The sequence below is a fragment of the Malania oleifera genome, chromosome 8, assembly GCF_029873635.1.
Source record: "Malania oleifera isolate guangnan ecotype guangnan chromosome 8, ASM2987363v1, whole genome shotgun sequence".
Classification (NCBI taxonomy): domain Eukaryota; kingdom Viridiplantae; phylum Streptophyta; class Magnoliopsida; order Santalales; family Ximeniaceae; genus Malania; species Malania oleifera.
In genome coordinates this window covers 89262451-89286670 of record NC_080424.1, presented here as the reverse complement: position 1 = coordinate 89286670, position 24220 = coordinate 89262451, and the positions used below count along the sequence as shown (strand labels likewise).

The 24220-nt window shown below is 37.7% G+C and overlaps 1 protein-coding gene across 1 annotated transcript in view; it reads right to left on the bottom strand.

Moving 5' to 3' along the window:
* The window catches only part of LOC131162067 (polyadenylate-binding protein RBP47-like), a 35548-nt gene extending 11771 nt beyond the window's left edge, over positions 1–23777 (bottom strand). Inside the window, exon 1 of the mRNA XM_058118195.1 lies at positions 23086–23777. Coding sequence (XP_057974178.1) covers positions 23086–23406 — 321 coding nt within the window. The 5' untranslated portion in view covers positions 23407–23777. The remainder of the gene's footprint in view (positions 1–23085) is intronic.
* Positions 23778–24220: the final 443 nt, after the last annotated feature.

Below are 24220 nucleotides of genomic sequence, written 5' to 3'. Positions count from 1 at the left end.
TCCTTATTGAGCTGATTGCAAATACAAATCAAACCTCACATAACTCTCTCAAGGATTGAATCAAACAAGATAAATGAGCAAAAGAGAACTTGAGCACTTGTGAATGAATGAACAAGGATGCAAAGTGCCTAGGTTTTGTATTGAAGGATATTTTTCACTATGAACTTGTAATAATAATCAAAAACCATGTTAAACAAGTCTATGGACTTGTAATTACAGCCAAAAAAACCCCTACTAGCCATTGGAAGCAATTCCCATGAGAAACTAGCCATTTTCTAGCTTATGGCGCTGGGCATGAGACCACTCATCGACGAGTCCCCTGCACTCGTCGACTAGTCACCTGGGTAGGAAACTCGCATTGGCTACTGGTTTTACTCGTCGACTAGTGCCTGCCTGCGACTCGTCGACTAGTGCCCTGCACTCATCGACAAGTGCCCTGAATCAAAAAAAGTAATCAACATAAAAGTAGTGAGATTTTTTCTTAGCTTTCCAGGGACACCAAGATCATCATTTTTGGACTTTTCTAACAAAAGTTATGCCCCAAATACCAAAGAGTGCTCAGGACTCAAGGCTGCACTACATTAGTTGACGATTGCTCTATTTTTCCTTGTCAAAAATCCTTTTAATGACTTAAAACATTATTGGACAAAAGTATATGAAAGATATTAAGTCTAATGAAGATTAAAACTTGTCCAAGTGAGTTTCCCCATGAATATAAGATATCTTGTTTTATGAAAACATATTTGAAGGCTCGTTTCGATATCTTATATGTTTAGTATGTTCTTTATAAAAATATACTTGATTTTCTTGAGTGCTTAGGACATAAAGCTCGTTTTGACACAACCAGGACTAAGTATAAAAATGTTCTCAAAACTACGATGTTAAAAACTTGTCCTTTTGAAAACATATTTTGAGTATAGGATATTTTTGACAAACTCTTTGTTTTGACTTTGAAAACCATGAATGATGAGTTTGACTTAGGTGAAATTCTATAAACTCATGTGTCCTAGTATGCATATGCAATTGCTCAACTCTTGCTCAAAATTCATTCAAGAAACAAAACCACAAGAGTTACAAACTATGCTACTTCAAACACACCCCATTACAAATAAACAATTTAACATTAAGCTTCCTTGGGTGCTTGAGTCCTTCCGAGTGAGTGTCCTTTTGATCTTTCCTTCTCGAGGTCAACTTGGTCCAATTTTTGCCTTCAATCCAGTACTTATGTATTTGTCACTCAAACTTGTACTAAGCATGATCTGCAAAAATGGAATGCACTAGGAACAAGTAGGTTAATATCATCAAAATACATAAACCATGATAGTGTAGCCAACAAGGCTAACATTCTCCCTATTTTTGATGATGTCTAACCTATTTAGAGTCTACTTAATCTTTGCATTTGCATTTATACTAACCATGGCTTGATATGCAAAGATAAGCTTACCTAAAACCACTAATGGGTTGTTATCATAAAAATAAGACAATTAAACTCATTTAGCCGCTAAGGCTAATAGATATCTTGATTTTTATGATCCTATCCCTTGTTCTTTTAACATATATCACATTATCTTTTAGGTCTTTGTCTACAATGATTCCCACCACATGTTTATGTCTTTCTTTTCTAGTGTACCAAAGTTCAAATCCTGATTTTTCGATTTCTCTAGCTTTCTCCCCTACCGACTTAGTCTCTTGGAGGCAAATTACGTTGATTTTTCTTCTAATCATTGTATCAATTAACTCCATGTTTTCTTCCCTGTAAGTGTCCCTATGTTCCAAGTTTCTATCCCTACCCTAGTTTCCTACACTACCTTCTTGACCCTCCCCCATTTGGAATGGCCCGTCCTAGCCCACCCTTGTCCATTTTTTGCTACACCTAGGTGGTATATATGCAACGCGTCGCTCATAGGGGATGCCCAAGTGAACATTTGGTACAGATTCATATCATAAGATCTAACGAGTTTTATATTGGCTATCAGCTACATAGCACAACCCTCCTCCTTTATCCGAGCTTCAGATCAGCAATGCATAGGGAATATTTAGGGCATTTAGTGCCACACAAGTAGAGTACAAGTATCGACCTATTGAAGAAAGATAAAATTTAATAAATAAATGTTGTAGCCCTATACTAAAAATTGGACACAAAGCTTATGCATATACTTATATTTTTGAAAATCAGGGGATTAAAAAGAATATTGTATTGACTAAAAAACATAGACTTTGCATGCTTTAAAATTGAAATCAAAACTAAAGCCAGCTGTTCTTGAAAAGTAGGATTTTGTTAAAATGACTAAGTTTAACTTAAGGTTATAGTATTCTTGGATTTGAAAGTTCAATTCTCAAGTAGCATTGGATTTTAGCATAAATGATGCATGTTATCTACGAAAGTCATTAAGTGGTTGATGTAAACTATTATACATATTCAAAGTGTAGGATCCATGCGCACATAACAAAATAGGATCGAGCGAGAGAGAATATCTCACCGGCAAATTACAATGGTAATAGACAGCGGCGGTTACCTACATCAAAGCCTAGAGGCTTACCGGGTCCACTAACTTTGAATGGAAAGAGAGGGATTGAGTGATGGATCTAGTTAGGGATGCAAATGGAAATCGCACTGCGTGTTGGCAGTAGCATGGCGGTGGTGGGCGGGGCGGTAGGGAGAGAGGGATGGATCTAATAATTAATCTACTCAAGATGGGAGAAAGACCATCAAAGTCAGCCTAGACCTCCCATCAGAGAGAGGAACAATCAAGCAAAGATGACAGACTAGTCGTCTAGTCGAAGGAGAGCGAGGGAGGGGGCCTAAAGCTTTTGGAGCCTAGATCTAAGCTTGACAGCCCAAATCAGATTGAGAGACTCTCGAAGGCAGCATAGTCATCCCGTCAAAAAGAGAAGACTAGCCAGGAAGATACGATGGACCAGTTGTTTTGTTGGAGAAGCTTAACAGAGAAGATCAAAACTTTTAGAAACCTAGATTTGAGCCTGCCAAAGCAAGATTTGGGCTTGAAAAAGATACCAATCAAACCAAAGAGGTAGGGAAGGGAGAGAGTTCAGGCGGGGTAAGGAAATGCTTTGACATTGGACGAGTGACGACAAGCTGATGAGCTAGAGATCATTGTGCGATCACCTTCTCGTTTTTCTTCTTACTTTTCAATAACAATTTTGTACCTTCTATCATGGAAGGTTGCTGCAAAAGAAGGCCTTACTGGTCATGGGAGGCTGCCAAGGAAGGAGGATCCAAGGTGAAGGATGTGTAAGGAGAAGGTGTTGCTACCTATGCGAGGAAGCAAATGAGCAAAGCCTTTTTTTACAAATCTCATACTCATCTTCTTCCTCCTCACAAAACACCTAGGACGAGGGAGAATTAAACCCATCTTCCCTCAACATCACCTCCTTTCCCCTCACATCCAATTCAGCTTTCTCTTTCCCCATGTGATCTCTGGTCTCATCATCCTTGTTTCTTATGTTAACATTGTCTAAAAATTTAAATCTCCCAGCATTTTCTATAACTTGCCTTGCATAGTCTCTTTGTCTTTAGCCTAGTCTCTACAATTCATCAGGGAAGTCAAAAACTTCACAATAATTCTCCCCTTTCTCCTCCAATGGTTATAGGATGTCGAACTCCTCTCCATCCCTCATCCTACATCGGCATCTCTTTGACTACACCCTGCAATTCCTTTCGTCCCTTTGCAACACAACATCATTCGCTTCACCTCCCCCCCCCCCCCCTCCATCCCCTGTTGCCATTCTCCCTATCAGTGTGAGTATCTTTGGCTATTTGTCATTGGGATTCAAAATAGCAGCCCAAACATTAGCCCTCATGTCTCCATTCCAATCACTCTTATTTTTTAGATAACAAAAGCTTCATTAATGCAAAAAGAAAAAAAAAATTACAGGAAAAAATGGAGAAGCCATCCTCCTTTACAGCAAAATCAAAAGGAAAAAAGAACCAAAGTATTTACATCAATGCTGTCTTCCAATCCCTTTAGATGTGATACAGTGAGATACCCTTAAAAACTTAAAAGAATAAATCCAAAATGCAGCCAAAAATGAAGCTTTCTAGTTTCTACCAAATCAAAAGTGTTGGAGACTTCTAATCTTTGAATATCTTAGCATTCCTTTCAAGCCAAAGAGTCCACAATATAGCAAAAACAACACAAGCCAAAACCTTTTCTTTTTTCTCTCCCTTCTGAAGCCCCAAAACTGTACTGATATGAAATCATAAGTAGTCTTCGGAACCAGCCAATCCTCACCACAGCAGGAAAATAAATTATTCCACAGTACCCTTGTAATGACCCGAAAAATTTTAATGATAAAATAATTAGGAAAAATAATAGATGAAAAAGATAAATAAGGAACAAAGAAAAGAGGGGAAAAGAAGAAAGGGAAAAGAAATTTGAAAAGGGATAATAAGTAGGTGCTCGTCGACGAGCAGGATTTTCTCGTCAATGAGTGATGTTGTGTGCCTCGTCGCCGAGTAAGTATGTCTCATCGACGAGGATTACGAGCAGGATTTTCTCGTCAATGAGTGATGTTGTGTGCCTCGTCGCCGAGTAAGTATGTCTCATCGACGAGGATTAACTAAGAGGGTTCTGCCTATTCTGAAACTCGTCAACGAACTCACGGCCTTGTCGACGAGTGTTCTTCAGTGGTTCGTCGACAAGTCTTATCTTTTTGTCGACGAGTACACGTGGCAAAGATGAGTATAAGAAGGTTTGGGGTAGCTTCTCTGCGAAGGAAAATAATTTTCCTTCAGCTTTCTCTCTCTAAACTCGTCTCTCTGCCTTCTCTCTAGCTTTCCAGCCCGGATTCAGCCCGAATCAACGAACGGAAGTCGCTACAGTGTTCTAGAGAAGATTCTCTACACATCTAGCGGATCAGTTTCCTAAACTGAGCATTTCGGGAAACGCTCTTAAGTTGAGGTAAGGGTCTGGATTCTTAGTTTTGGGTTTTTATAAGTTTATTTAAGGTTATTAAGTTGAGAAAATGTAAAAATAGTGGTTTATTTGGGATTATTTAATTAAACTAGGGTTTTTTAACCAAGGACCGAGTGAGCATCACAGGCATCAGTTTGGGATACCTATTGGTGTAGTTCAAGGATTCAGGTATAGGGGAAATTTATATATTAAATTAGGTTTTCATATATTAATGAAAATGGATTATGTTATGTATATGCATATATGTTTTCATGTGGGTATAAAATGCCAACCGTTAAAACTATGTTTTCTGAGCTTAGGGTTGCTTATTTAGTTACGTATATGTGAAAATGAACTGAAGAAAGTGGAAAGTATTTCAGGATAATTATGTAAAAAATGAAGGTATATTTTCAGTATATAAACGTTAAATGTTGGTTGGCTTATTTTACAAGCAATGTATGAACTTTTCTTCTAAAATGTGTGGCATGAGTGGATAGTAATGCTGTTTGAACATATGTTATTTGTATGAGATGCAAACTATGTAAGAAGTGCACTGTTAATGAAATATTATAAGGACCATGTTGCTTGTATTTGATAATGCAATCATGTATGCAATGACAGCTAAAAGGAGCTGTAGACTAATTGATGACAGCTAAAAGGAGCCGTGTTAGCAGATTCTAACGCATTTTTATGTGGACTAACTGATGTACAGCTAAAAGGAGCTGTAGTGCAAATGAATGAAATGAAAATGAATGAAATGGAAATGTGAATGAAATGAATATGAAAGGTGAAATGTGAATGATGCAAAATGTGAAAGGTTACGTACAGTGAAATGTTATAAAATGCTAAAATTATGAACATGAACATAGATGGTTAAATAACGACAGAAAAAATAATGTATTATGGTATTATCAAGTATGTATGTTAGTAGAACATGTTACTTTAGGGCGGGGCAAACTCTTCGCCTGAGGGCTTGCTGAGAAAGGCGAGTGCACTAGTAGTATCAGATGTAACAGTAGGCTGCAGAACGCACTACGGCAGAGGGAAACTACTTGTATGGGCGGGTAGATTTCTTTATTCTTGGGGGCCTTCACTGGTAAACTTTGTACGAATTGTGTGAGTATAAGATTAATTTATCACTTTAGGGCTTACTGAGTAAGGTGAGTGTCTTGGTATGCTTCAATTGTGACCTTTGGGTTGCCTAATGTATCAGGGCAAAGGGGTGCTACTTGTATGGGCGGGTAATCACCCCTATCCTTGGGTAGTCTCGTGGGTAAATATTTTGCATATGTTTGAATAGGATTAGGAAATGTTTTTTAGAATTTATGTTAATGGTTTGCAAATGATATTAAAATGTTGATTATAATCTCATGTTGACGACATGCTGTTTTTTAATATATATTGTTTCTTTCCCTTACTGAGATGTGTCTCACCCGATTAAAAATTTATCTTTTCAGGACCACCATGTAAACAAGCTTAGAGAAGCTCGAGGTTGATAGTATTTTTGGGGTTCTAGATAAAGAAAATGGTATAAATATTTTTTATGATATTTGGGATGTATATAAGTTATGTTTTATGTTTTATGTTTTATGTTTTATGTTTTAAGTTGTCTGGATTTTATGAATGGTTGTGGAACATAGTGGTGTTGTGAATACTGAATATTTTTGGAGATATGTGGATATATGGGAATACAGGTGATAAATGGCTACTATGGAATACAGCTAGAATTAGTAAACTATGGTATTATTTATTATCATGATTGAGGATCATAGTTATGTTTTCCGCTGCGTATGTATGATTTAATTATGGATTATCAAAATTTTATCAGGTATAACGCGTCGGACCAGGTTTAAGGGTTCGGGGCGTTACAACCCTTGCCACCTCACAATGCAGGAATAAATGACAGTTAGCCTCAACTTCCTTGCCACACATCAAGCAGACATCAGGACTGAGAGCCTTACAAGGCCTCCTAATCTGAATCAAGTCATTTATATTATCACTGTTCCGAACCAAAGTCCATATGAAAGTTCAAATCTTCAAAGGAGCAGCAGTCTTCCACAATATTTTATTGAGATGAAAAGGACTAGAAATAATAGGTTTGGTCAGATGAATGAAAAAATACTTCGAAGAGAATGAACCCGAAGAGTCCCCAATTCAATGCCTATATCCCCCTAGTTTTGGGAATGAATGAATTTAGAATGCTCAACAAGCAAGTAAGCTCTTCCATCTCTCTCTCATTAAGACTCCTAAAGAAATGAAGAGCCAAGACACAAGACCCCTCTCAGAAGAATAGAATTCAGAAATAGAAGCATCATGTACATATGAAAGTCTATACAAATTACAATCGAGGCACAAGGTATATTTACTAAGTCTCACTCACCCAAATATCTTCCCAAAAGCAAACCCTCTCCCCAATACCAACAGAATAACAAATGAGAGGAAAGAAAAAAAAACCAGAAACCTGAGAGATAAATTTTCATAGGCATGCATGAGGACCAATTCCACTCCACTTAGTATCCCACCCATTCCTATGAATACCATCCTTGCTCTTTATACTTTATGCCATAAGAAACCAGACTCTAAGGGGAATCTCCATAACCATTTGCCTATTAAAGAAATGTTTTTAGAAACCAAACAACCAATGCCCAAGCCTCCCTCAGATTCTGGTCTCCTAACCACCTCCTAACTAAAAAGATGATCCCTCTTATCCTCCCCAAAACACATTTCCTCCAAAGATGAAAGCAAACACAGTTCTCCCCAAAATATCAAACAAGCTTTTTACAAATCTCCCACAAAAAAATAGAGCAATGCAAGAAAAAATGAAAAGCAATCTCACCACTCCGACAGCTGAGCAAACACACAACAGGAGAGAAAGCTTTATTTGGCTTTCTCCTTGTAAGAAGATCATTTATATTAGTCTTTGAAGGGCTATAATCTGCATAAAAGCCTTGATTTTGGAGGGAATTCTATAGAGCGTGATCTAGTATTACACAATTTGAAAATTCTCAATGTCCTTCAAACAAGATCTATCACGTTGCTAATTTCCAGTAGCCAACAAAACCTAAGGTTCCATTTGATAAAATTAAGTATTTAAGTTTTGAATATAAATGGAGACCTGAACCTATGAACGGGTTCTGATTGTCATTGTATCTGAATGCTAAATTTATTTTAATTGTTTGGTAACCTCTGAATATGCTTAACTGTCTATTTTACCCCTATAATATGTCAAAAACAAAATTATTTCATAAAAAATAAGAGGCATTTGCATAAATCAAAATATTTTATTATTTTATCATAAATCTTTCTTTTAATATTAATTTTATAAAACATAAAAATATTACTATTAAATATAATTTAAAAAAAAAATACTTCAAATCAATAATTTCACTAAAGTTCATTTTAAAATAGCAAGAGTTTTAAGCATTGACTTGGCAGCTTTAAGGCTAATGCATCCACATCAGCAAATAAACATACAAACACGATCAGTATATGCAATTCCCATTTTAACCTTATTTGTAAATTAAAATGTGGAGTAAAGCATAGCTCTGTCACAAATTTATATTTAAATTGTGATTTTTATCATCACAAAATTATTATAAATTATAAATCAACTAAACTAACTTAGCACCCTGCCACCCACTAACGAACTCGAAGTTTCTTTTCTTCTTTTCCACTTGGATTTCTCAGCAACCAAACATCCAAACTTAAATCACTCAACGTTTTTCTTTTCTTTTCCTTAGAGTTCTCAATAGCAGACGGAAGTCCCTGAGCCAATGTTATAAAAGGCAAAGGCGTAAGGCAAGGCATTTAACCCTTAAGAGGCGAGGTGTAAGCCTTAACATGTTGGGGCATAAGCCTTTTGAGAATATCATTGTTAGATAAAAATATGTAAAAATAAATTTTGCATATTAAAAAAATTAAGAAAAACACAAGATAATGTAACACAAAATCAAATATAAGCCACAAACTACTTGTTAACCATTCATAAATTGCTAACTTGAACTCATTGTAAATCATGACAAGAGATATCTATAACATTACAAAGTTCAAATTATTTTCAAGATCTAAGACACAACTCTCAATTATTTTGGAAAGGTAGAGGTTCAAGAGTTTTAGAAATCAACTCATATTATGACATTCTTTTTTATACAAACATGTAGTTAAAATTTCCTAGCCAAATCTAACTTGAGAATCAAATACCCGAAATGCATAAGCCCCAACTAAAAAAGGCACAAAAAAAGTGTGCTTTTGTACAAATGTATAAGCCTCAACATGTAATGTATTAGCCTTTCTAGGATTTGGTATTTTAGATTGAGCCTCAAGCCTTTTAAAACATTGCCCTAAGCAGAAATCTCAATGTTTACTTTCTCTTCTTTTTTTTTTCATTTCTATAGGTTTCTCATCAACCAAACTGACAGAGGTGATGCAAGCGTAAGGGTTTCATGAAACTAGCCCTAGCTGGCTGCAAGAACAACTGGATCGTATCACAAACAATTGATTTATGGAATGGGGTTTCACCACCATGGTTGTGGGTTGCCAGAGTTGGGTTGGTGATGAAAAGGAAGAGAAAATGGGGATGGTAACACAATCGTGCATAAATTTCTGTTGTTCATGCTGACTCACAACAATGATGGCAGTGGAGGGGCTATTAGTAGTGAAGATTAGTGGGGACCCAGCTTACAGCCGGCTAGAACAAAGCCTTCTTTCCTGGACCACAGTCACTCATAGATAAGGAGGGAAAGAAATTTTGCTTGATTGATTGGTTGCTCAACCTTGCTTGCTCTTGCTCATGGAGAAGAAAAGGAGACTTCTATGTGTGTGTGTGTGTGTGTGAGAGAGAGAGAGAGCGAGAGAGAGTGAGAGAAGGGGAGGGAGGGAGAGGTAGGTAGGGAGAGGGAATGCAGATGACAATGATTATCACTGAAAGGGAGGAGGTTTAAATTGTCCAAAAGCCACTCTAAATGTAGCTATCAATGAATCAGCAGTGGGAAGATCTCATATTCGGTTAAAAGGAGAATAAGAATCATTAAGGGACCACACCAAACAAGTCCACTTCGTTTATTTTGAACTGTTAAGAAATTTGTCTACCCCTTAGAGCACAACATAACTGAACCGCCTATATCAGCAACTACCCAATAAATTGTCAATGGCATTAGTATCTAGGACACAATAATGATTGCAAATATCAATTACATCATCCACCATGAATTATTTAGCAACTTCTTTACGTCTTCAAAGCATTGGCAACCTGTGAGTTCTAGGTAGCAGGCACAGCTGCCATAATTCCGTCCTTGCCTTTGCTAAATGTTGAGCTCCTTTCTTTCTCCTAGAACTTTCAACCAAGAGAGGAGGAAAAGCATCTGCCAACACAGAGGATCCTAATGGCCTTGACGCATTCACTTCATCTTCCATGCAAGTACTGATCCTAGCTCTTTCATCAGGTCATGTCACACATCTCTTCACTCTTGGGTCATTTATTGAATTGATTCATTCACTTTGCCTCCTACCAACCTGATATCTGCTTTCAAGAGAACCTCCATTTTTTTTTAATCAATGGAGAGAGTTCACAAAAAGAGCACCAACTGCCACCCATGTACAAACAATGAGAGAGAGAGAGAGAGAGAGAGAGAGAGAGAGAGAGAGAGAGAACAATGTAGATGGATCAACATTGTGCCAGTGTATCCGAGAGAAAAAAAATTGTGTGCCCAGCACGTACTGCCAGCTAAACCAGCTTGAAAGAGTAGTTAGCCATCTATCCTAGAGGATTGTTGGAGGAGTTCTTCCTTCAAAAGCTCTATCCACACAATCCTAAAGATAGTAAGTGGGATCAAGGGCAATGTTTTTTTTATTTATTCATAGAAATACCCTTCCAAATGCAGATTTCCTTTCCCAGAATTTCAGCAGTGACCCAGCACTATCCCATAACAGCAGTGGCCAGATTCCAAAAAATTCAGGTCCAGTGGCAGCAGAGCAGTAAGTGATCTATAGCTTTCAGCATCTTCTTTGCAAAGAAAGCATCCATTGACCAAGGTGAAATCCCTTCTCTGAGGGTCATTAAGAGTAAGGATCTTCCCAAAAGTTGCCTCCCAAGTCCCAAGAAAAAAAAAAAAGCAACTTTGGTTGGCACAAGAGTTTCCCAAGTGACTATCTAAGGGAAATTAAGTCAGGCTTTAGTGGGGCCATCAAGCAGCTTGTAGAAGGAGCTGACCTTGCAGTGGCCATTTTTGTTGAGTTCCATAAAAGCATACATCCGAATTGGTCCAATTGAAGGTATTTCCATGAAGGTTGCGTTAAAACTCAAAACAGAATTCAAGCTCCCAATCATGGGAATTTATAACAAAAGGGATGTTCCAAGCTGTTCCATTGATGGAGTGGTCCACATACATACTCACAAAGCATCTTTGCAGCGGCAAGATTGAAACTTGCAGGAAATTAAGAACTCAAAGGAGATGAGCTGCATCGGTTGTCATACCAAAAAGAAGGTATTGTTCCCATTCCAACATTGAAGTAGATGAGTGTGAAGAAAAATCCTCCCACCCTTTCTTGATTGATTTCCAAACACTTTTACCTATCTGGCTGCCTGGGCTCTTTGGATGTCCACCCATTGAGATCGAGGTCATATTTTAACGCAATAATCTTTCTCCAAAGTAACTTCTTCTCATTCATGAATGTTCACATCCATTTACCAAGGACAGCCTTGTTGAAAAGCATTAGAGATTTGAGACCCAGTTCACCTCTGGGGATTTGTTGTCAAACAATGATGCAAATACTTGTAGGAATAGAAGAAAAACTCAAAAATAAAGACCGACACTTTAGAATAGTATTTTAACAACCTTCTTTGACTCAAATAACTATAAAATCTTCAAAATGATTTTAAAAAAAAAAAAAAAGATTACTACTATGAATTATAGTCCAGCAAATAAGGCAATTTCTAGGCACAGCAACAACTTGTCAAATGGTGCATGGTGAAACAACCCTTTCTTTTAGGAGGCTTGGGTTTGAAGTCCCTCAACATTTTCAATGAAGCCCTGTTATGGAAATGGTTATGGAGATTCATGATTGAGAAAGACCGCCTTTGGCAGGGAATCATTGCAATGAAATATGAGCTTGAACATAACGATTGGAACTCCCAGGCTAACAGAGGACCACGCGATGTAGGGGTGTGGAATTTATTTTTGGCATGACTCATGATGCGATCAAGAAGCTCTTAATGTCTTATTTCCAGCCATCTATAACTTGGCATGTGATAGAGATGCCCATTTCAGTCAACACCTTCAAACCTCAGATCAGGGGCCCTTTTGGAACATCCCCTTCCTTAGAAATGTGGATGATTGGGAACCCAACCAGCTCACGGACTGCTACAGCTTTCTTTACAGCTTCCAACTCCATAATAGCACTGATCTTCCTATTTGGACCTTAGATGAGAAAGGGGCCTTCACTATTAGATCCTTCTACAAGAAGCCCTTCTCTTTGGAGTCAAAACATCTTTAATTTCCCTTGGACACAGATTTGGAAGACAGCAGCCCCCACAAAAGTTGCCTTCCTTGCATGGTAAGCAACCAATGAAAAGATTTTGACTATGGATAAGTTGCAAAGAAAGGGTCCATCGGTTGCCAACATATGTCCCCTTTGCATGGCTGACGCAGAACCAATTCAGCACATCCTCCTTCACTGCACTTGATAAGGAATCTATGGAATATGGCACAGACTCTGGTCAGACATAGGTGGGTATTGCTAACTCTGTGGGAGAAGAAATTTGGGCCTGGAAAGGGATTTGGGCAACAAATGAGAAGAGAAAGGCTATGCCCCTCACTCCCCTTGCAATTTTCTGGTGCGTTTGGAAAGAGAGGGATAGGTGAGTGCTCAGAAATTCAACCTCAACAATCCAAAACAGCAAAGAACACTGGTTTACTACGGGCAATAGCTGGCATGGTAGGACTATTATTAATGATTCTGATGTAATCTTTGATTTGTGTGACACCGCTCAGGGTGCTTGGCTTACTGTACCATGGGCTGGCATCCCCTTGATGCCTCTTAAATAAAATTTCTTTTACTTATCAAAAAAATAAACAACTTCACATAAAATTTAAGAAAAAAATCAAGAAATATCAAGCCCAAGGCTAAATCAACCACCATTTTAAGTTATAGGTGCAAATACCTCAAATTGACACTAGAGCATTCAAAATAGATGGTAATGGCAGCTTTCTACCATCCTCTCACGCCATTAGGAGCGATGGAAGGACTGGTAGGCACTGCAAGGTTGAATCCTCAAAACCCAAGCCTCAAAATCTTCACAACCCTAGTTGGTTTGGTGCTCTAACTTCTTGGGAAAGTGACTAAGCCCCTGCTTGGGAGCACTTTAAAAAAAAAGTGCTTATAGCACTTGAATAAAATAGTGGTGTTTGGTTTGAATTATAATAAGTGCTTATTGCAAAAATCAGTGTGAATAATCACTTTTTTTTAAGTGAATATGGGGAAGCTATCTCAGATTGCTTTTACCCCCACTTATAAGTGGGTACTATAGAGAAGCGGTGGCATGGCTATAAATTATGACAATTTATGGGCAAGATGGTAATTTACTCTCTTCTTTCTCCCTGTCTCTCTCGATCACTTGTCACTCTCCCTCTCTTGCTTTCTAAGCTACAACAATGCCGTTCCACCATTACTGCACCGGTAGCTCTGCCGTTGGCTTGTTACCCAAAAATACATCCAAATGGTTGTCCGCAAGGTTAGATTTGTATGAGTTGTCACAAATTGGCCAAACATGGAGGAAAGTTCAGGGAATTTGTTTGGGGAGGGGGTCTCATTTGTAGAGAGCGGAGGTGGAGGGAATTTCTTTTGATTTTTAGATTAGAGATTTTGGGGGGGGTGAAGAGGTTCTTTTGATTTTCATATTTGCTGATGAGTTGGGAAGAGATCTTTCTCTTTGATTTTTAGATTTGTTGAAAAAGGCAGACTGAAGAGACTTCACCATGGAAGGACACCCCAGAAAGCCCCTCTTTTCTCAAAGCATGAATTTTTAATTATTAAAAAATGTGAAATATAAATTACTAATAATATATTATTGTAATCATAAAATAAAAATGATGAATTTATTAATTAGGAAAATACTAATTAAAATATTGATTTAATTAATAAGATTATCATAACATAAACCAAAAATTATATATTATTTATTATGTGTTATTAATATATGCATTATACTAAGAACTTACAATAATATTAATAATATAGATATATATTGCACTTAAAATAAAAGTGGTTATCCAAACACCATTTATGACTTTTAGCACTTTTTCAATTCAACACTTATTAAATTCAGCACTTTTTCTGAAAAGCACTTCTGCACAAGTGGTTCCAAACAATCCCCAAAGGCTCCTACTTAGGCCAACTCCAAGGCTTTCAAGAGAAGCATCTCATTTTGCACATAACCCCATCTAAAAACCACTTACCTAAAGCCCAACCAAAAATAACTACCATCACAAAAGTACCCCCAAATATACAAAATGGCCTCTCACAAAAATAAACCCCAAAATTTTGAAATTACAAAACTACCCCTAGTACCCACAAATAACAACACTCAATAGAAACAGAAAATTCCATAACGATTACATACTTGTATCATTCCCCACTTCTTAGAAAGGCTTCGCCTACATGTGAAATATCATCTTAGTTGTCTTATATATGTTAGGGTTAATATTCATCCTTCTCACTAATCCATGAATTCTTATAATCAAGTCTACCAGCCTATTTTACCAAGAATCTAAAGCAAACTCCAGCCTTAGTCTTCACCTCTCGCACCAATATGCTAGCCTCAAAACTTTTCAGCACTCAACACTTCGTCTTTGAGTTTTTATATCACCATGGAGTTTGTACAAGTCAGCCATATTAAGATTGGTGAAATATCCAAACCTTGACGGAGTTCAACTTAGGCATTTTCACCAAATTTGAGCAAAACTTTTTATGGCCCAATCTTTCGACTTTTCAATTTGTGGTAAATGTCTGCTCAAAATACCTCTTTCTGACAAAAAAGCATCACCCGATCACCAATATGATTCTCCTTGAACCGCTCATGTTGACTAGCTGCTTCCTTTGTAGAGTTGGTTCACACTTTCAAGCCTCCTTCAGACTTTTTCTTGAACCTCCTCCAAATTTTCAGCATAAGCAATAGCAACAATATCATCACTAGGCCAAGGCCAGCTAAAGACATCACAAGGTCAAAAACATGAGTTGAATTTCTACCATACACTACTTGAAAAGGGCTTTGACCCGTAGATTTGTTAATGGTGCTTTTATAAGCAAATTTGCTTATGCTAAGGTCGAACCTCGTTATTGAATGTTGTCCTTTACAAGGCATGGCAATTAATTCCCCAAGCTTCTATTCACCACTTCTGTTCGCATGTCTATTTAAGGGTGATAAACATAGTTGTATTGCAATTTGTAGCAAATAACTTCCATAAGGTCATCCAAAAGTGGATGAGAAACTTCGTGTCCTGACCTGATGTGATAATCTTTAGTACCTATGTATTTTGACCACTTCCTGAAGAAAAGATTCACATCATCTTTTTTTGCATGCATTAAAGTGAGCCATCTTTGACCATGAAAACCTGAGCACAAAATCCATGCAAACATCAACCCATAAGGTTGTAGGTATCGATAAAGATCTATATTCTGACCCTTTGAAACTTGGTGAATGTGACACCAATCAACATGCGTATACACATCTCAGCACATTGAAGGCCAAAAGTACCTTTCAGCCACTACTAAATTCAATGTCCTACCTCTGCCAAAATGACATCCTAAACCTCCCCTATGTAGTCCAAATATCAAGTATTCCCTCAAGAAACCTTCAGGAATGCACCTTAACACCCCTAAATAAATGCTTGTCTTTCACAACTAATTTTGTGCACACATCACAATCCATAGCTACAAATTTCTTAAGAATTTCTAAATAATAAGGGTTTTCTTTGTATTGCTCCTTGATTAGCTCCAACCCAAATCACTAGCAGACATAGTTTTCAACAAATATGCCCTTCTACTTAATGCATCTGCCACTTTATTTTGCAAAAGGGTTTTCTTTATATTGTTCCTTGATTAGCTCCAACCAAAACACTAATAGACATAGTTTTCAGCAAAATATGCCCTTCTCCTCAATGCATCTACCATTTATTTTTTGGAAAGGGTTTTTCTTTCTACTGTTCCTTGATTAGCTCCAAGCCAAATCATTAGTAGACATAGTTTTCATCAAATATGCCCTTCTACTCAATGCATCTACCACTTTATTTTGCAAACCATCATATGTCTCAATGAGAAAGTGCACTCCTGGAAGAATGCCACCCATTTAGCATGCATCTAACTTATCTCCTCTTGAGAATTGAGATATCCCAAGGCCTCATGATCAGAATTCAAAATCAATTCCCTTTGAATGAGGTTATACACCAGAATTTCAATGCTTGAACAATAGCATAAAACTCCAAGTCATAAGTAGAGTAATCTAGCCGAGCCTTGTTAAATTTATCACTAAAATAATCCATTGGTTTTCCTTCTTGACTCAAGACTGCATCTCCCCGTCTTTCTTTCAATCAAATTAGGGGGAGCTCAAGCAAGACTTTATCAACACTTTTGAGGAATTCTTTAGATCAAATAGATTTGTGAGCAGCATCAATGCCACTTTCCTTACCCTAATCCCAAAGAAACTTGGGGCAACCAACATTAAGGTCTTTCGCCCAATCAACTTGACGGGAAGTATCTATAAGATCTTTGCCAAAGTCCTTGCTATGTGGATCAAAAGAGCCATTTTGAAGGTCATTGGGCAACATCAAACGCCGTTGTGGCTGGAAAACAGATCACGGATGCAGCCCTCATAGCTAATGAGTTCATGGATACTTATTGAAGGAAATAGGGTGGTGTGCAAGCTTGAAAAGGAGAAAGCCTTTCATCATGCCAACTGGAACTTTCTTCTTTATATTCTAAGGAAAATCGGCTTTGGGGAGCAATGGTGTAGTTGTATTGCTCATTGCATCAAAACACCAAGTTTCTCAATGTTAATCAGCGAGTGTCCAACAAATTTCTTTCATTCCTCTAGAAAGGCCTTGGAGTTAGCAGGCATGAAAGGTCCTTGGAGACCACACATCCCCTGTTCGTAGATGACACTGTCATTTTTTGTGAGGATGACCCTCTCCACATTATGAATCTAAGACGTATCTTGGCAGGGTTTTGAGGCGGTTTTCGAGTTTGAAAGTTAACCTTAGAAAAAGTGAAGTCATTGCAAGTGGAGGAATTGCAGATGAGCCTCCCCTTGCTGGTCTTCTAGGCTGCAAGATGAGAACTTTCCCTATAAACTACCTTGGGCTACCTCTTAGTGCCAAATTTGAAGATGAAGGAATGTGGGACTCTAGCATTGAAAAATTTGGAAAAAAGGCTGGCAGGATGGAAAAGAATTTCTTTTGTCAAAAGGTGGTAGACTCACTCTCATTAAAAGCATCTTACAAATCTCCCTGTTTATTTCATGTCTCCTTCCCCTTCCGGCTTCAATTGCCAAGAGACTTGAAGGATTTCAAAGGAGGTTTCTTTGGGGAGCTTTTGAGTGAAATTCAAATTTCACCTTGTTAAATGGGGCATGGTGAAAAAACCCATTCTTTTGGAGGCTTGGGTTTGAAGTCTCTCCACATTTTCAATAAAGCCCTTTTAGGGAAATGGTTGTGGAGATTCATGATTGAGAAAGATCACATTTGGCAAGGAATTGTTGCTGTGAAATATGGGCTTGAACATAATAATTGGATCTCCCAGGCTAGCAAAGGACTACACAATGTAGGGGCGTGGAATTTCATTAAGAAAGGCTGGATCATTTCTTTTCTTGTATTTATATTCCAGATGGGGAATGAGGACAATATTTATTTTTGGCATGATGTGTGATGCGATAAGGAGACCCTCAGTGTTTTATTTCCAGACATTTACAACTTGGTGTGTGACAAAGTTGCCTACATCAGTCAGCACCTCCAAACAACGGATCAAGGGCTCTTTTGGAACATCCCCTTCCTTAGAAATGTGGAAGAATGGGAACTCAACCAGCTTACAGACTTCTATAGCTTTCTCTACAACTTCTAGCACCAAAATAGTACTAATCATCCAATTTGGACCTTAGATGAGAAGAGGGTCTTCGCTGTTAGATCCTTCTAAAGGAAGCTCTTTTTTTTTTGGAGTCTAACAGATGTAATGTCTCTTGAACTCAGATTTGGAAAAGCTGCCGCCACAAAAGCTGCCTCCCTTGCCTGGGAGGCAACACATGGTAAGATCTTGACTTTGGATAGCTTGCAAATAAGGGAGTTCGTTCATCACCAACAGATGTCCCATTTGCATGGTTGAGGCAAAATCAACAGAGCACATCCTCCTTCATTGCACTTGGACTAGGAGTCTTTGGAATATTGTTGACTTCAATTGGACAACAATCAGTTATCACCAACTCTGTGGGAGGGGAACTCTGGACTTAGTAATGGATTCAGGCAACAAAAGAGAAGAGAAAGGCTATGTCTCTCATTCCCCTCGAAATTTTCTGGTGCATTTGGAAAGAGAGGAAAAGGAGAGTGTTTAATAATTCAACCTTAGCACTCTGGATCAGCAAAGTGCAAAGGTTTACTAAGGTAAATAGTTGGCATAGTGGGGCCGTTGTTAATGACTATAATGTAATCTTTGATCTGTGTGACACCATTCTGGATGGTTGACTTTCAGTACTACGAGTTGGCATCCCCTTGATGCCTTTTCAATAAATATTCCTTTATTTATCAAAAGAAATTCCAATCTTTGATGCATCACAATCAACTTCAAAGAACTTATTAAAGTATGGAAAGGCCAAAATTGGTGCTTGGGTCATCATCTTCGTTATCTCCTCAAAGTTCCCTTCAACCTCTTAAGTCCAATTAAACTTACTTTAAGAGACTCTATGACGGGAGTGACTATAGTGCTGAAGCTCCTCATAAATCTCTAGTAAAATGTGGCCAAACCATGAAAACTATTGATCTCTATAATTGTTCTAGGAATAGACCAGCTCGTTATAGGTTCAATCTTTGATGGATCAACTTCTATTCCCTTTTCCAAGACAATGAAACCCAGGAGGTACAACCTGTCCACCATGAATTTACACTTCTTTATGTCAGCATAAAGCTTATTTTGCCTCGAAAGCTGTAGGATGGCCCTCAAATGATTAATGTGAAAATAAACAAAAAAAACTTCCCAATGAAAGGCCTTAGCACTTGATTCATAAATCTCATGAAGATATCAGTTGCATTGGACAACCTACATGGTATGACCAGCCACTCACAGACCCTTCCATGGATTTAAAGGCTGTTTTCCACTCATCTCCAAGCCCAATTCTTATTTGGTGAGAACCACTCTTCAAGTTAATCATGGAATAAACCTGAAATCCAGCTAACATGTCAAACATATCATCCAATCTTGAAATAGGAAAAGCCTGTATTTAATGGCGATTTTGTTGATAACCCTGCTGTCCACACACATTCTCCAAGTTTCATTTTTTTTTATAAGAAAAGAAGATATATTATATGAAAGAAGAGAAGGTACAACATGCAAGAACAAGAAGTCCACCAAATAAAGGAAAAAGGAAAAAAGAGAAAAAATAAAAACTAAAACTATACAATATTAGCCAAGGAAACCCCTTTTTCAAACCCTTTCCATCATAGTTTACCGAGCTCTTTAAAAATTCGCTAATTCCCTTTGTCCTTTCATCTTTCAACTTTCATCATCCATATGCACTTCATTTCCTCCAATATCACTCAACTTTAAATCCATTTTATCCAAAAGATTTTGAGCTTCTAAGTCCTTCTTAGGAATATCCACAACGGGTGTAGGAAAAATTCCATCCTACTCCATAACTTGTTCACCAACCCATTGTTATCAAAAGTAGAAACTCCCTCCAAGCCTTCCAATGGAGGTGGATGGAGATATGATGCATCTCCTATCTCATCGCAAGAAACTGAAATGTACTCATATTTTTCTCAAATCTCATCTAATAACAAACACCCCACCATAATCAAACTCACTGATATTATCACACATTGAATCTGAAAAATTCCCCCATTTTTTCCCCATCTTTCCTTAACTAACCTCATTACCACATCCAGCCTTCTTCTTTGCACTGGGGTCTTCCACAAGACTTAACTTTCCTTTAGAATTTCTACTAACTTTGGCACTAACTCACTAGAATTTTCTCTCTTTTCTTGAAAAACCTTCTTCATTTCCGCACCCATACAAGCTGCCCTTCTTCATTGCTGTAAGCTTGACATGGAGAAGGCTTTTGATCATGTAAATTGGACTTTCTACTTCACACTATTAGAAGAATAGCTTTTGGGGAGCTTTGGTGACTTGGTGTAGACAAATACAACAATGCATTACTCCACCAATTTTTTCAATGCCCATCAATGGCTGCCACCTTTTTAGCTCTTCTAAAAGTGAGGCAGAATGATATCCTCTACTGCTTATTGTTTAAGGCTACTAAAGGAGGCACTCTCAGGTCTTAATATTGGGAAAAACGAAAGCAAAATGGAAGTATCACGTCCTTCTTTTTGCGGATCACCATTTTCTATGAAGAAATTCCTCAGCAAATCCTCAACCTTGCGTCAATTCTTCTTAAGTTTGAACCAATCTCAAGTTTGAAGGTGAATTTGAGTATAAGTGTAATTACTCCAGTTTGAAGCTTCTCAGGTCACTTCCCTATCCTCCTTGATATGGGAGGAATTAAGAAGAGGCCAACTCCTTCCCAATTTTAAAACATGTGGCTCAAGCATGTTAGGGAATATGTTCGAGAATACTCTTCGTTACGAGGGAAAGCAAGCTCTGTACTTGCCTCTAAATTGAAATTGAAATCATGGAATAGGAATATGTTTGGGAATATTCACTTGAAAAAGACTATTATCCTAAATGGCATAAAGGAAACAGATGATAAGGAAGTAGGTCTCATGGCCTTAATGATAAGAGTGAGGCTATAAGAATGTTGCCCAAGAAAGAACTTGCTAAGGCATTTAACTACTTGGATGAGACCACTTGAAGGCAAAAACCAAGGTCTATGGCTTAAGGAAGCGGATCGAACAGCTAGTTTGTTCCACCAAACAGAAAATGCCCAATGCAGGTTCAACACATCGACAAGAATCGAAATTGAGGTGGAGCTTTAGTTGAAGAAGATGATATCAAGGGGATATTTCCAATTTCTATAAGGATTAAGGATCTTTACACAAACAAGAGACTTAAAGGCTAGAAGCAAGTGGCAGCACTCTCAGCTCCCCCAATCATTCCCCAGCACAATGGTTTGAAAGGCCCTCCAATGAAGAGCGAATTTATCAAGCCTTCAAGGAAAGTAATGGAGATAAAGCACCTGGCCCTGATGGTTTTTTTTTTTTTTTTTTGGCTTTTTACTAAGCAAATTTGTGTCTTCTTAAGTATGACAAAATCAGCAATTTTATGACTTTTACAGAGCAATTCGTGAGCACCATTATCTCCACTTCTGTTACCTTGATTCCTAGCCTTATGGATAGTATTAGTATCAACAAGGTCCTCTCCAAAGTGTTTGTTGTGAGGCTTAAAAAGCTATTCCAAAAGTTATTGGGCAGCACCAACATGCTTTTGTAGCAGGCAAATCTTGGACACAACCCTTATTGCCAATGAAGTCGTGTATGCCCATAATAAGGATAGGAAAAGCAGGGTGGTTTGTAAGCTTGACATGGAAAAGGTTTTTGATCATGTAAATTGGACTTTCTCCTTCACATTATTAGAAGAATAGCTTTTGGGGAGCTTTGGCAACCTTTGGCAACTAAACAATGCATTACTTCCCCAATTCTTTCAACGCCCATCAACAGCTGCCACTTTTTTAGCTCTTCTAAAAGTCTTGAGGCAGAATGATCTCCTCTTCCTCTTATTGTTTAAAGCTACTGGAGGAGGAAAACTGTCCCTGATTCCCCTTGTCATTTTTTTTATTTTTTTTTTTTTTTTTTTTTGAGCAGAGGGAAGAAATAAGAAAGCTTTCGAAGGATTGGCTATGCCTAACATGTTATTAAAGACAGTTGGATTGCAAGTAGGCATAGTGGGTTGTTTTTGCTCAACACTCTTGTAATTCTCAACTTTCTTGGCATCCTGCAGTGTGGGTGATTTCCTTTTGTTTGTTTATACTTGGGCGGCATCCCTTTATGCCTTCGAATGAAATTTTATTTACTGATCAATGTACATAACAATTTGACACAACGAAATCACTTTACCCCAAATTAAGTTGTTCCTGATAGGCTCTAAGGCTGACGAAAGGCAAATGAGAGGGAGAGTTTTGAAAGAGTGGATGAGCAATTGAATGTCAAAAGTTTTGTTTGAGAATGTCTATATTTATGTTTTCTATGATGAGTTTTAATGTTTTGATTATTGATAGAGCTTGAAATTAATTATATTGTGACACATATATATTTTGAGCAATATTTGAAATGATTAACTGGTTATTAAGTTATAATTTAATTTCATCAATTTAAAAGTGCACAAAATATATTACTACATTGAGAGAACACAGGAAAGGTCTAGCGTAGAGGAACTCCTCCCTCACTGCATTTGAGAGGGTTTCAAGCCACCTATCAAGAAAAAATATATTTTTAAGTTTGCCCCCAGTAAAAGAAAATCTTAGATAGAAGAGAAAACAAAAAAAAAACAAAACAAAACAAAACAAAACAAAAATAAATAAAAAAACAAAAAAGAGAGGGGAAAAAAAACTCCAATATGCAAATTCGATCAAGAAAATTGATCAAGACATGAAGAGCTCAAGACAATCTGGACAAGGACTGGTAGCAATAGCATACGCCTAAAGTCATTGCTCTAAAGCAGTTCTTTTCAATTATTAGTCTTTCCACATCACAATTTTAAAAAATAAATAAATAAATAAACTAAACCCTTAAATAAACAGCAATACACTGGTACATTAACAATAAAAAAGAGCCAGCACATGAGGATAATAATCCTATGTATAATGTTTAAGCCGCGATAATGTCATGCAATTTATTTTAAAGTTTCCGCTACATGGCAACTCGATGCTATTGTAACATTTTTTTATTTTTATTTTTTAAACTTCAAATATATAGAAATAATAATGAGAATGAAAAATAGAATGCGAGAAGTCGAGAACTTTAACCTCTCCCGTGGAAGCGAAGCAGCTATGGAGGTAATTCTCGTCCATCCAATGATAAAGGTCCCCGACCCAGATCGTCTTATTCTCACCGTTGGATCCCTGCGGCTGTTGCGGCGGCGGCTGCTGATGCTGATGATGGTGGAAGGGGATGTACTGCGGCGGATAATGCGGAGGCATCATGGGGTGCGGCATTACCATTGCCGCCGCAGAGTACTGCATAGCCATCCATTGAGGCAGCGGCGGCGGCGGCGGCGGCGGAGGGTGCGGCGGCTGCGCCTGCTGCTGATTCTGCTGTTGCGGATCAGAACCGTTCGCGAACTGCATCTCTGAGGTCGACGGGGGAACTCCCTCTCACCCACACACTCCCTCCCTCTCTCTCTCTCTCTCTCTCTCTCTCTTACTTCTCTCTCTGAAATTAGAGAAGTATGATTGAGTTGAATGGATGATGAGTCTATATGAAATCTAGACGCTTGAGAGAGAGAGATTCAGAGCAGAGAAGGACTCTGTGAAGGGAGCCGGAGTAACGGCGACGGAGAATATTTATGTGACGATGATGGACGGATGGATTTCATGAAGTTGCCCTCCGCGACGCGGTGCTCCCTGGGCCGTTGGATTGTGCGGCAGAGTCTGACGTGCGCCGTCGATCTCCTAGACTGGAGAATAAGAGGTTTAAGTAGCGAATGCCAGCCGCCCCACTTAAACATCAATTTCCGTTTTATTAGATTTGGAAATCTTTCATTAAACTAAATAAATAAATAAGATTTATCGCTTTTCAATTTTTAAGTCTCCTAATGCCAAGCCTAGGGTTTTCTAGGGGCTATTTGGCATGTCCATCAAAAATTAAAAAATTATAAATTACAAATCACCAACTTTTTTATCACTATTTCTAAATTAAAGTAAAATAAAACTTAATTAAACAAACTATACCAAACATTCCTTAGTATAATTATGTTCTTTGTTTTTTATTTGTTGATAACGATTAAAAATCAAGTGATAAGAACGTGTTTATTTGTATTGTTATTTTTCTCTTATTATCTATTCCAACTGGCAAAAGTTTAAAATTTAAAATTTAAAATTTTATATATTTTAATCTTCATGATTTAAATTTTGGATTAAATTGTTTTGTACATAATTTTTA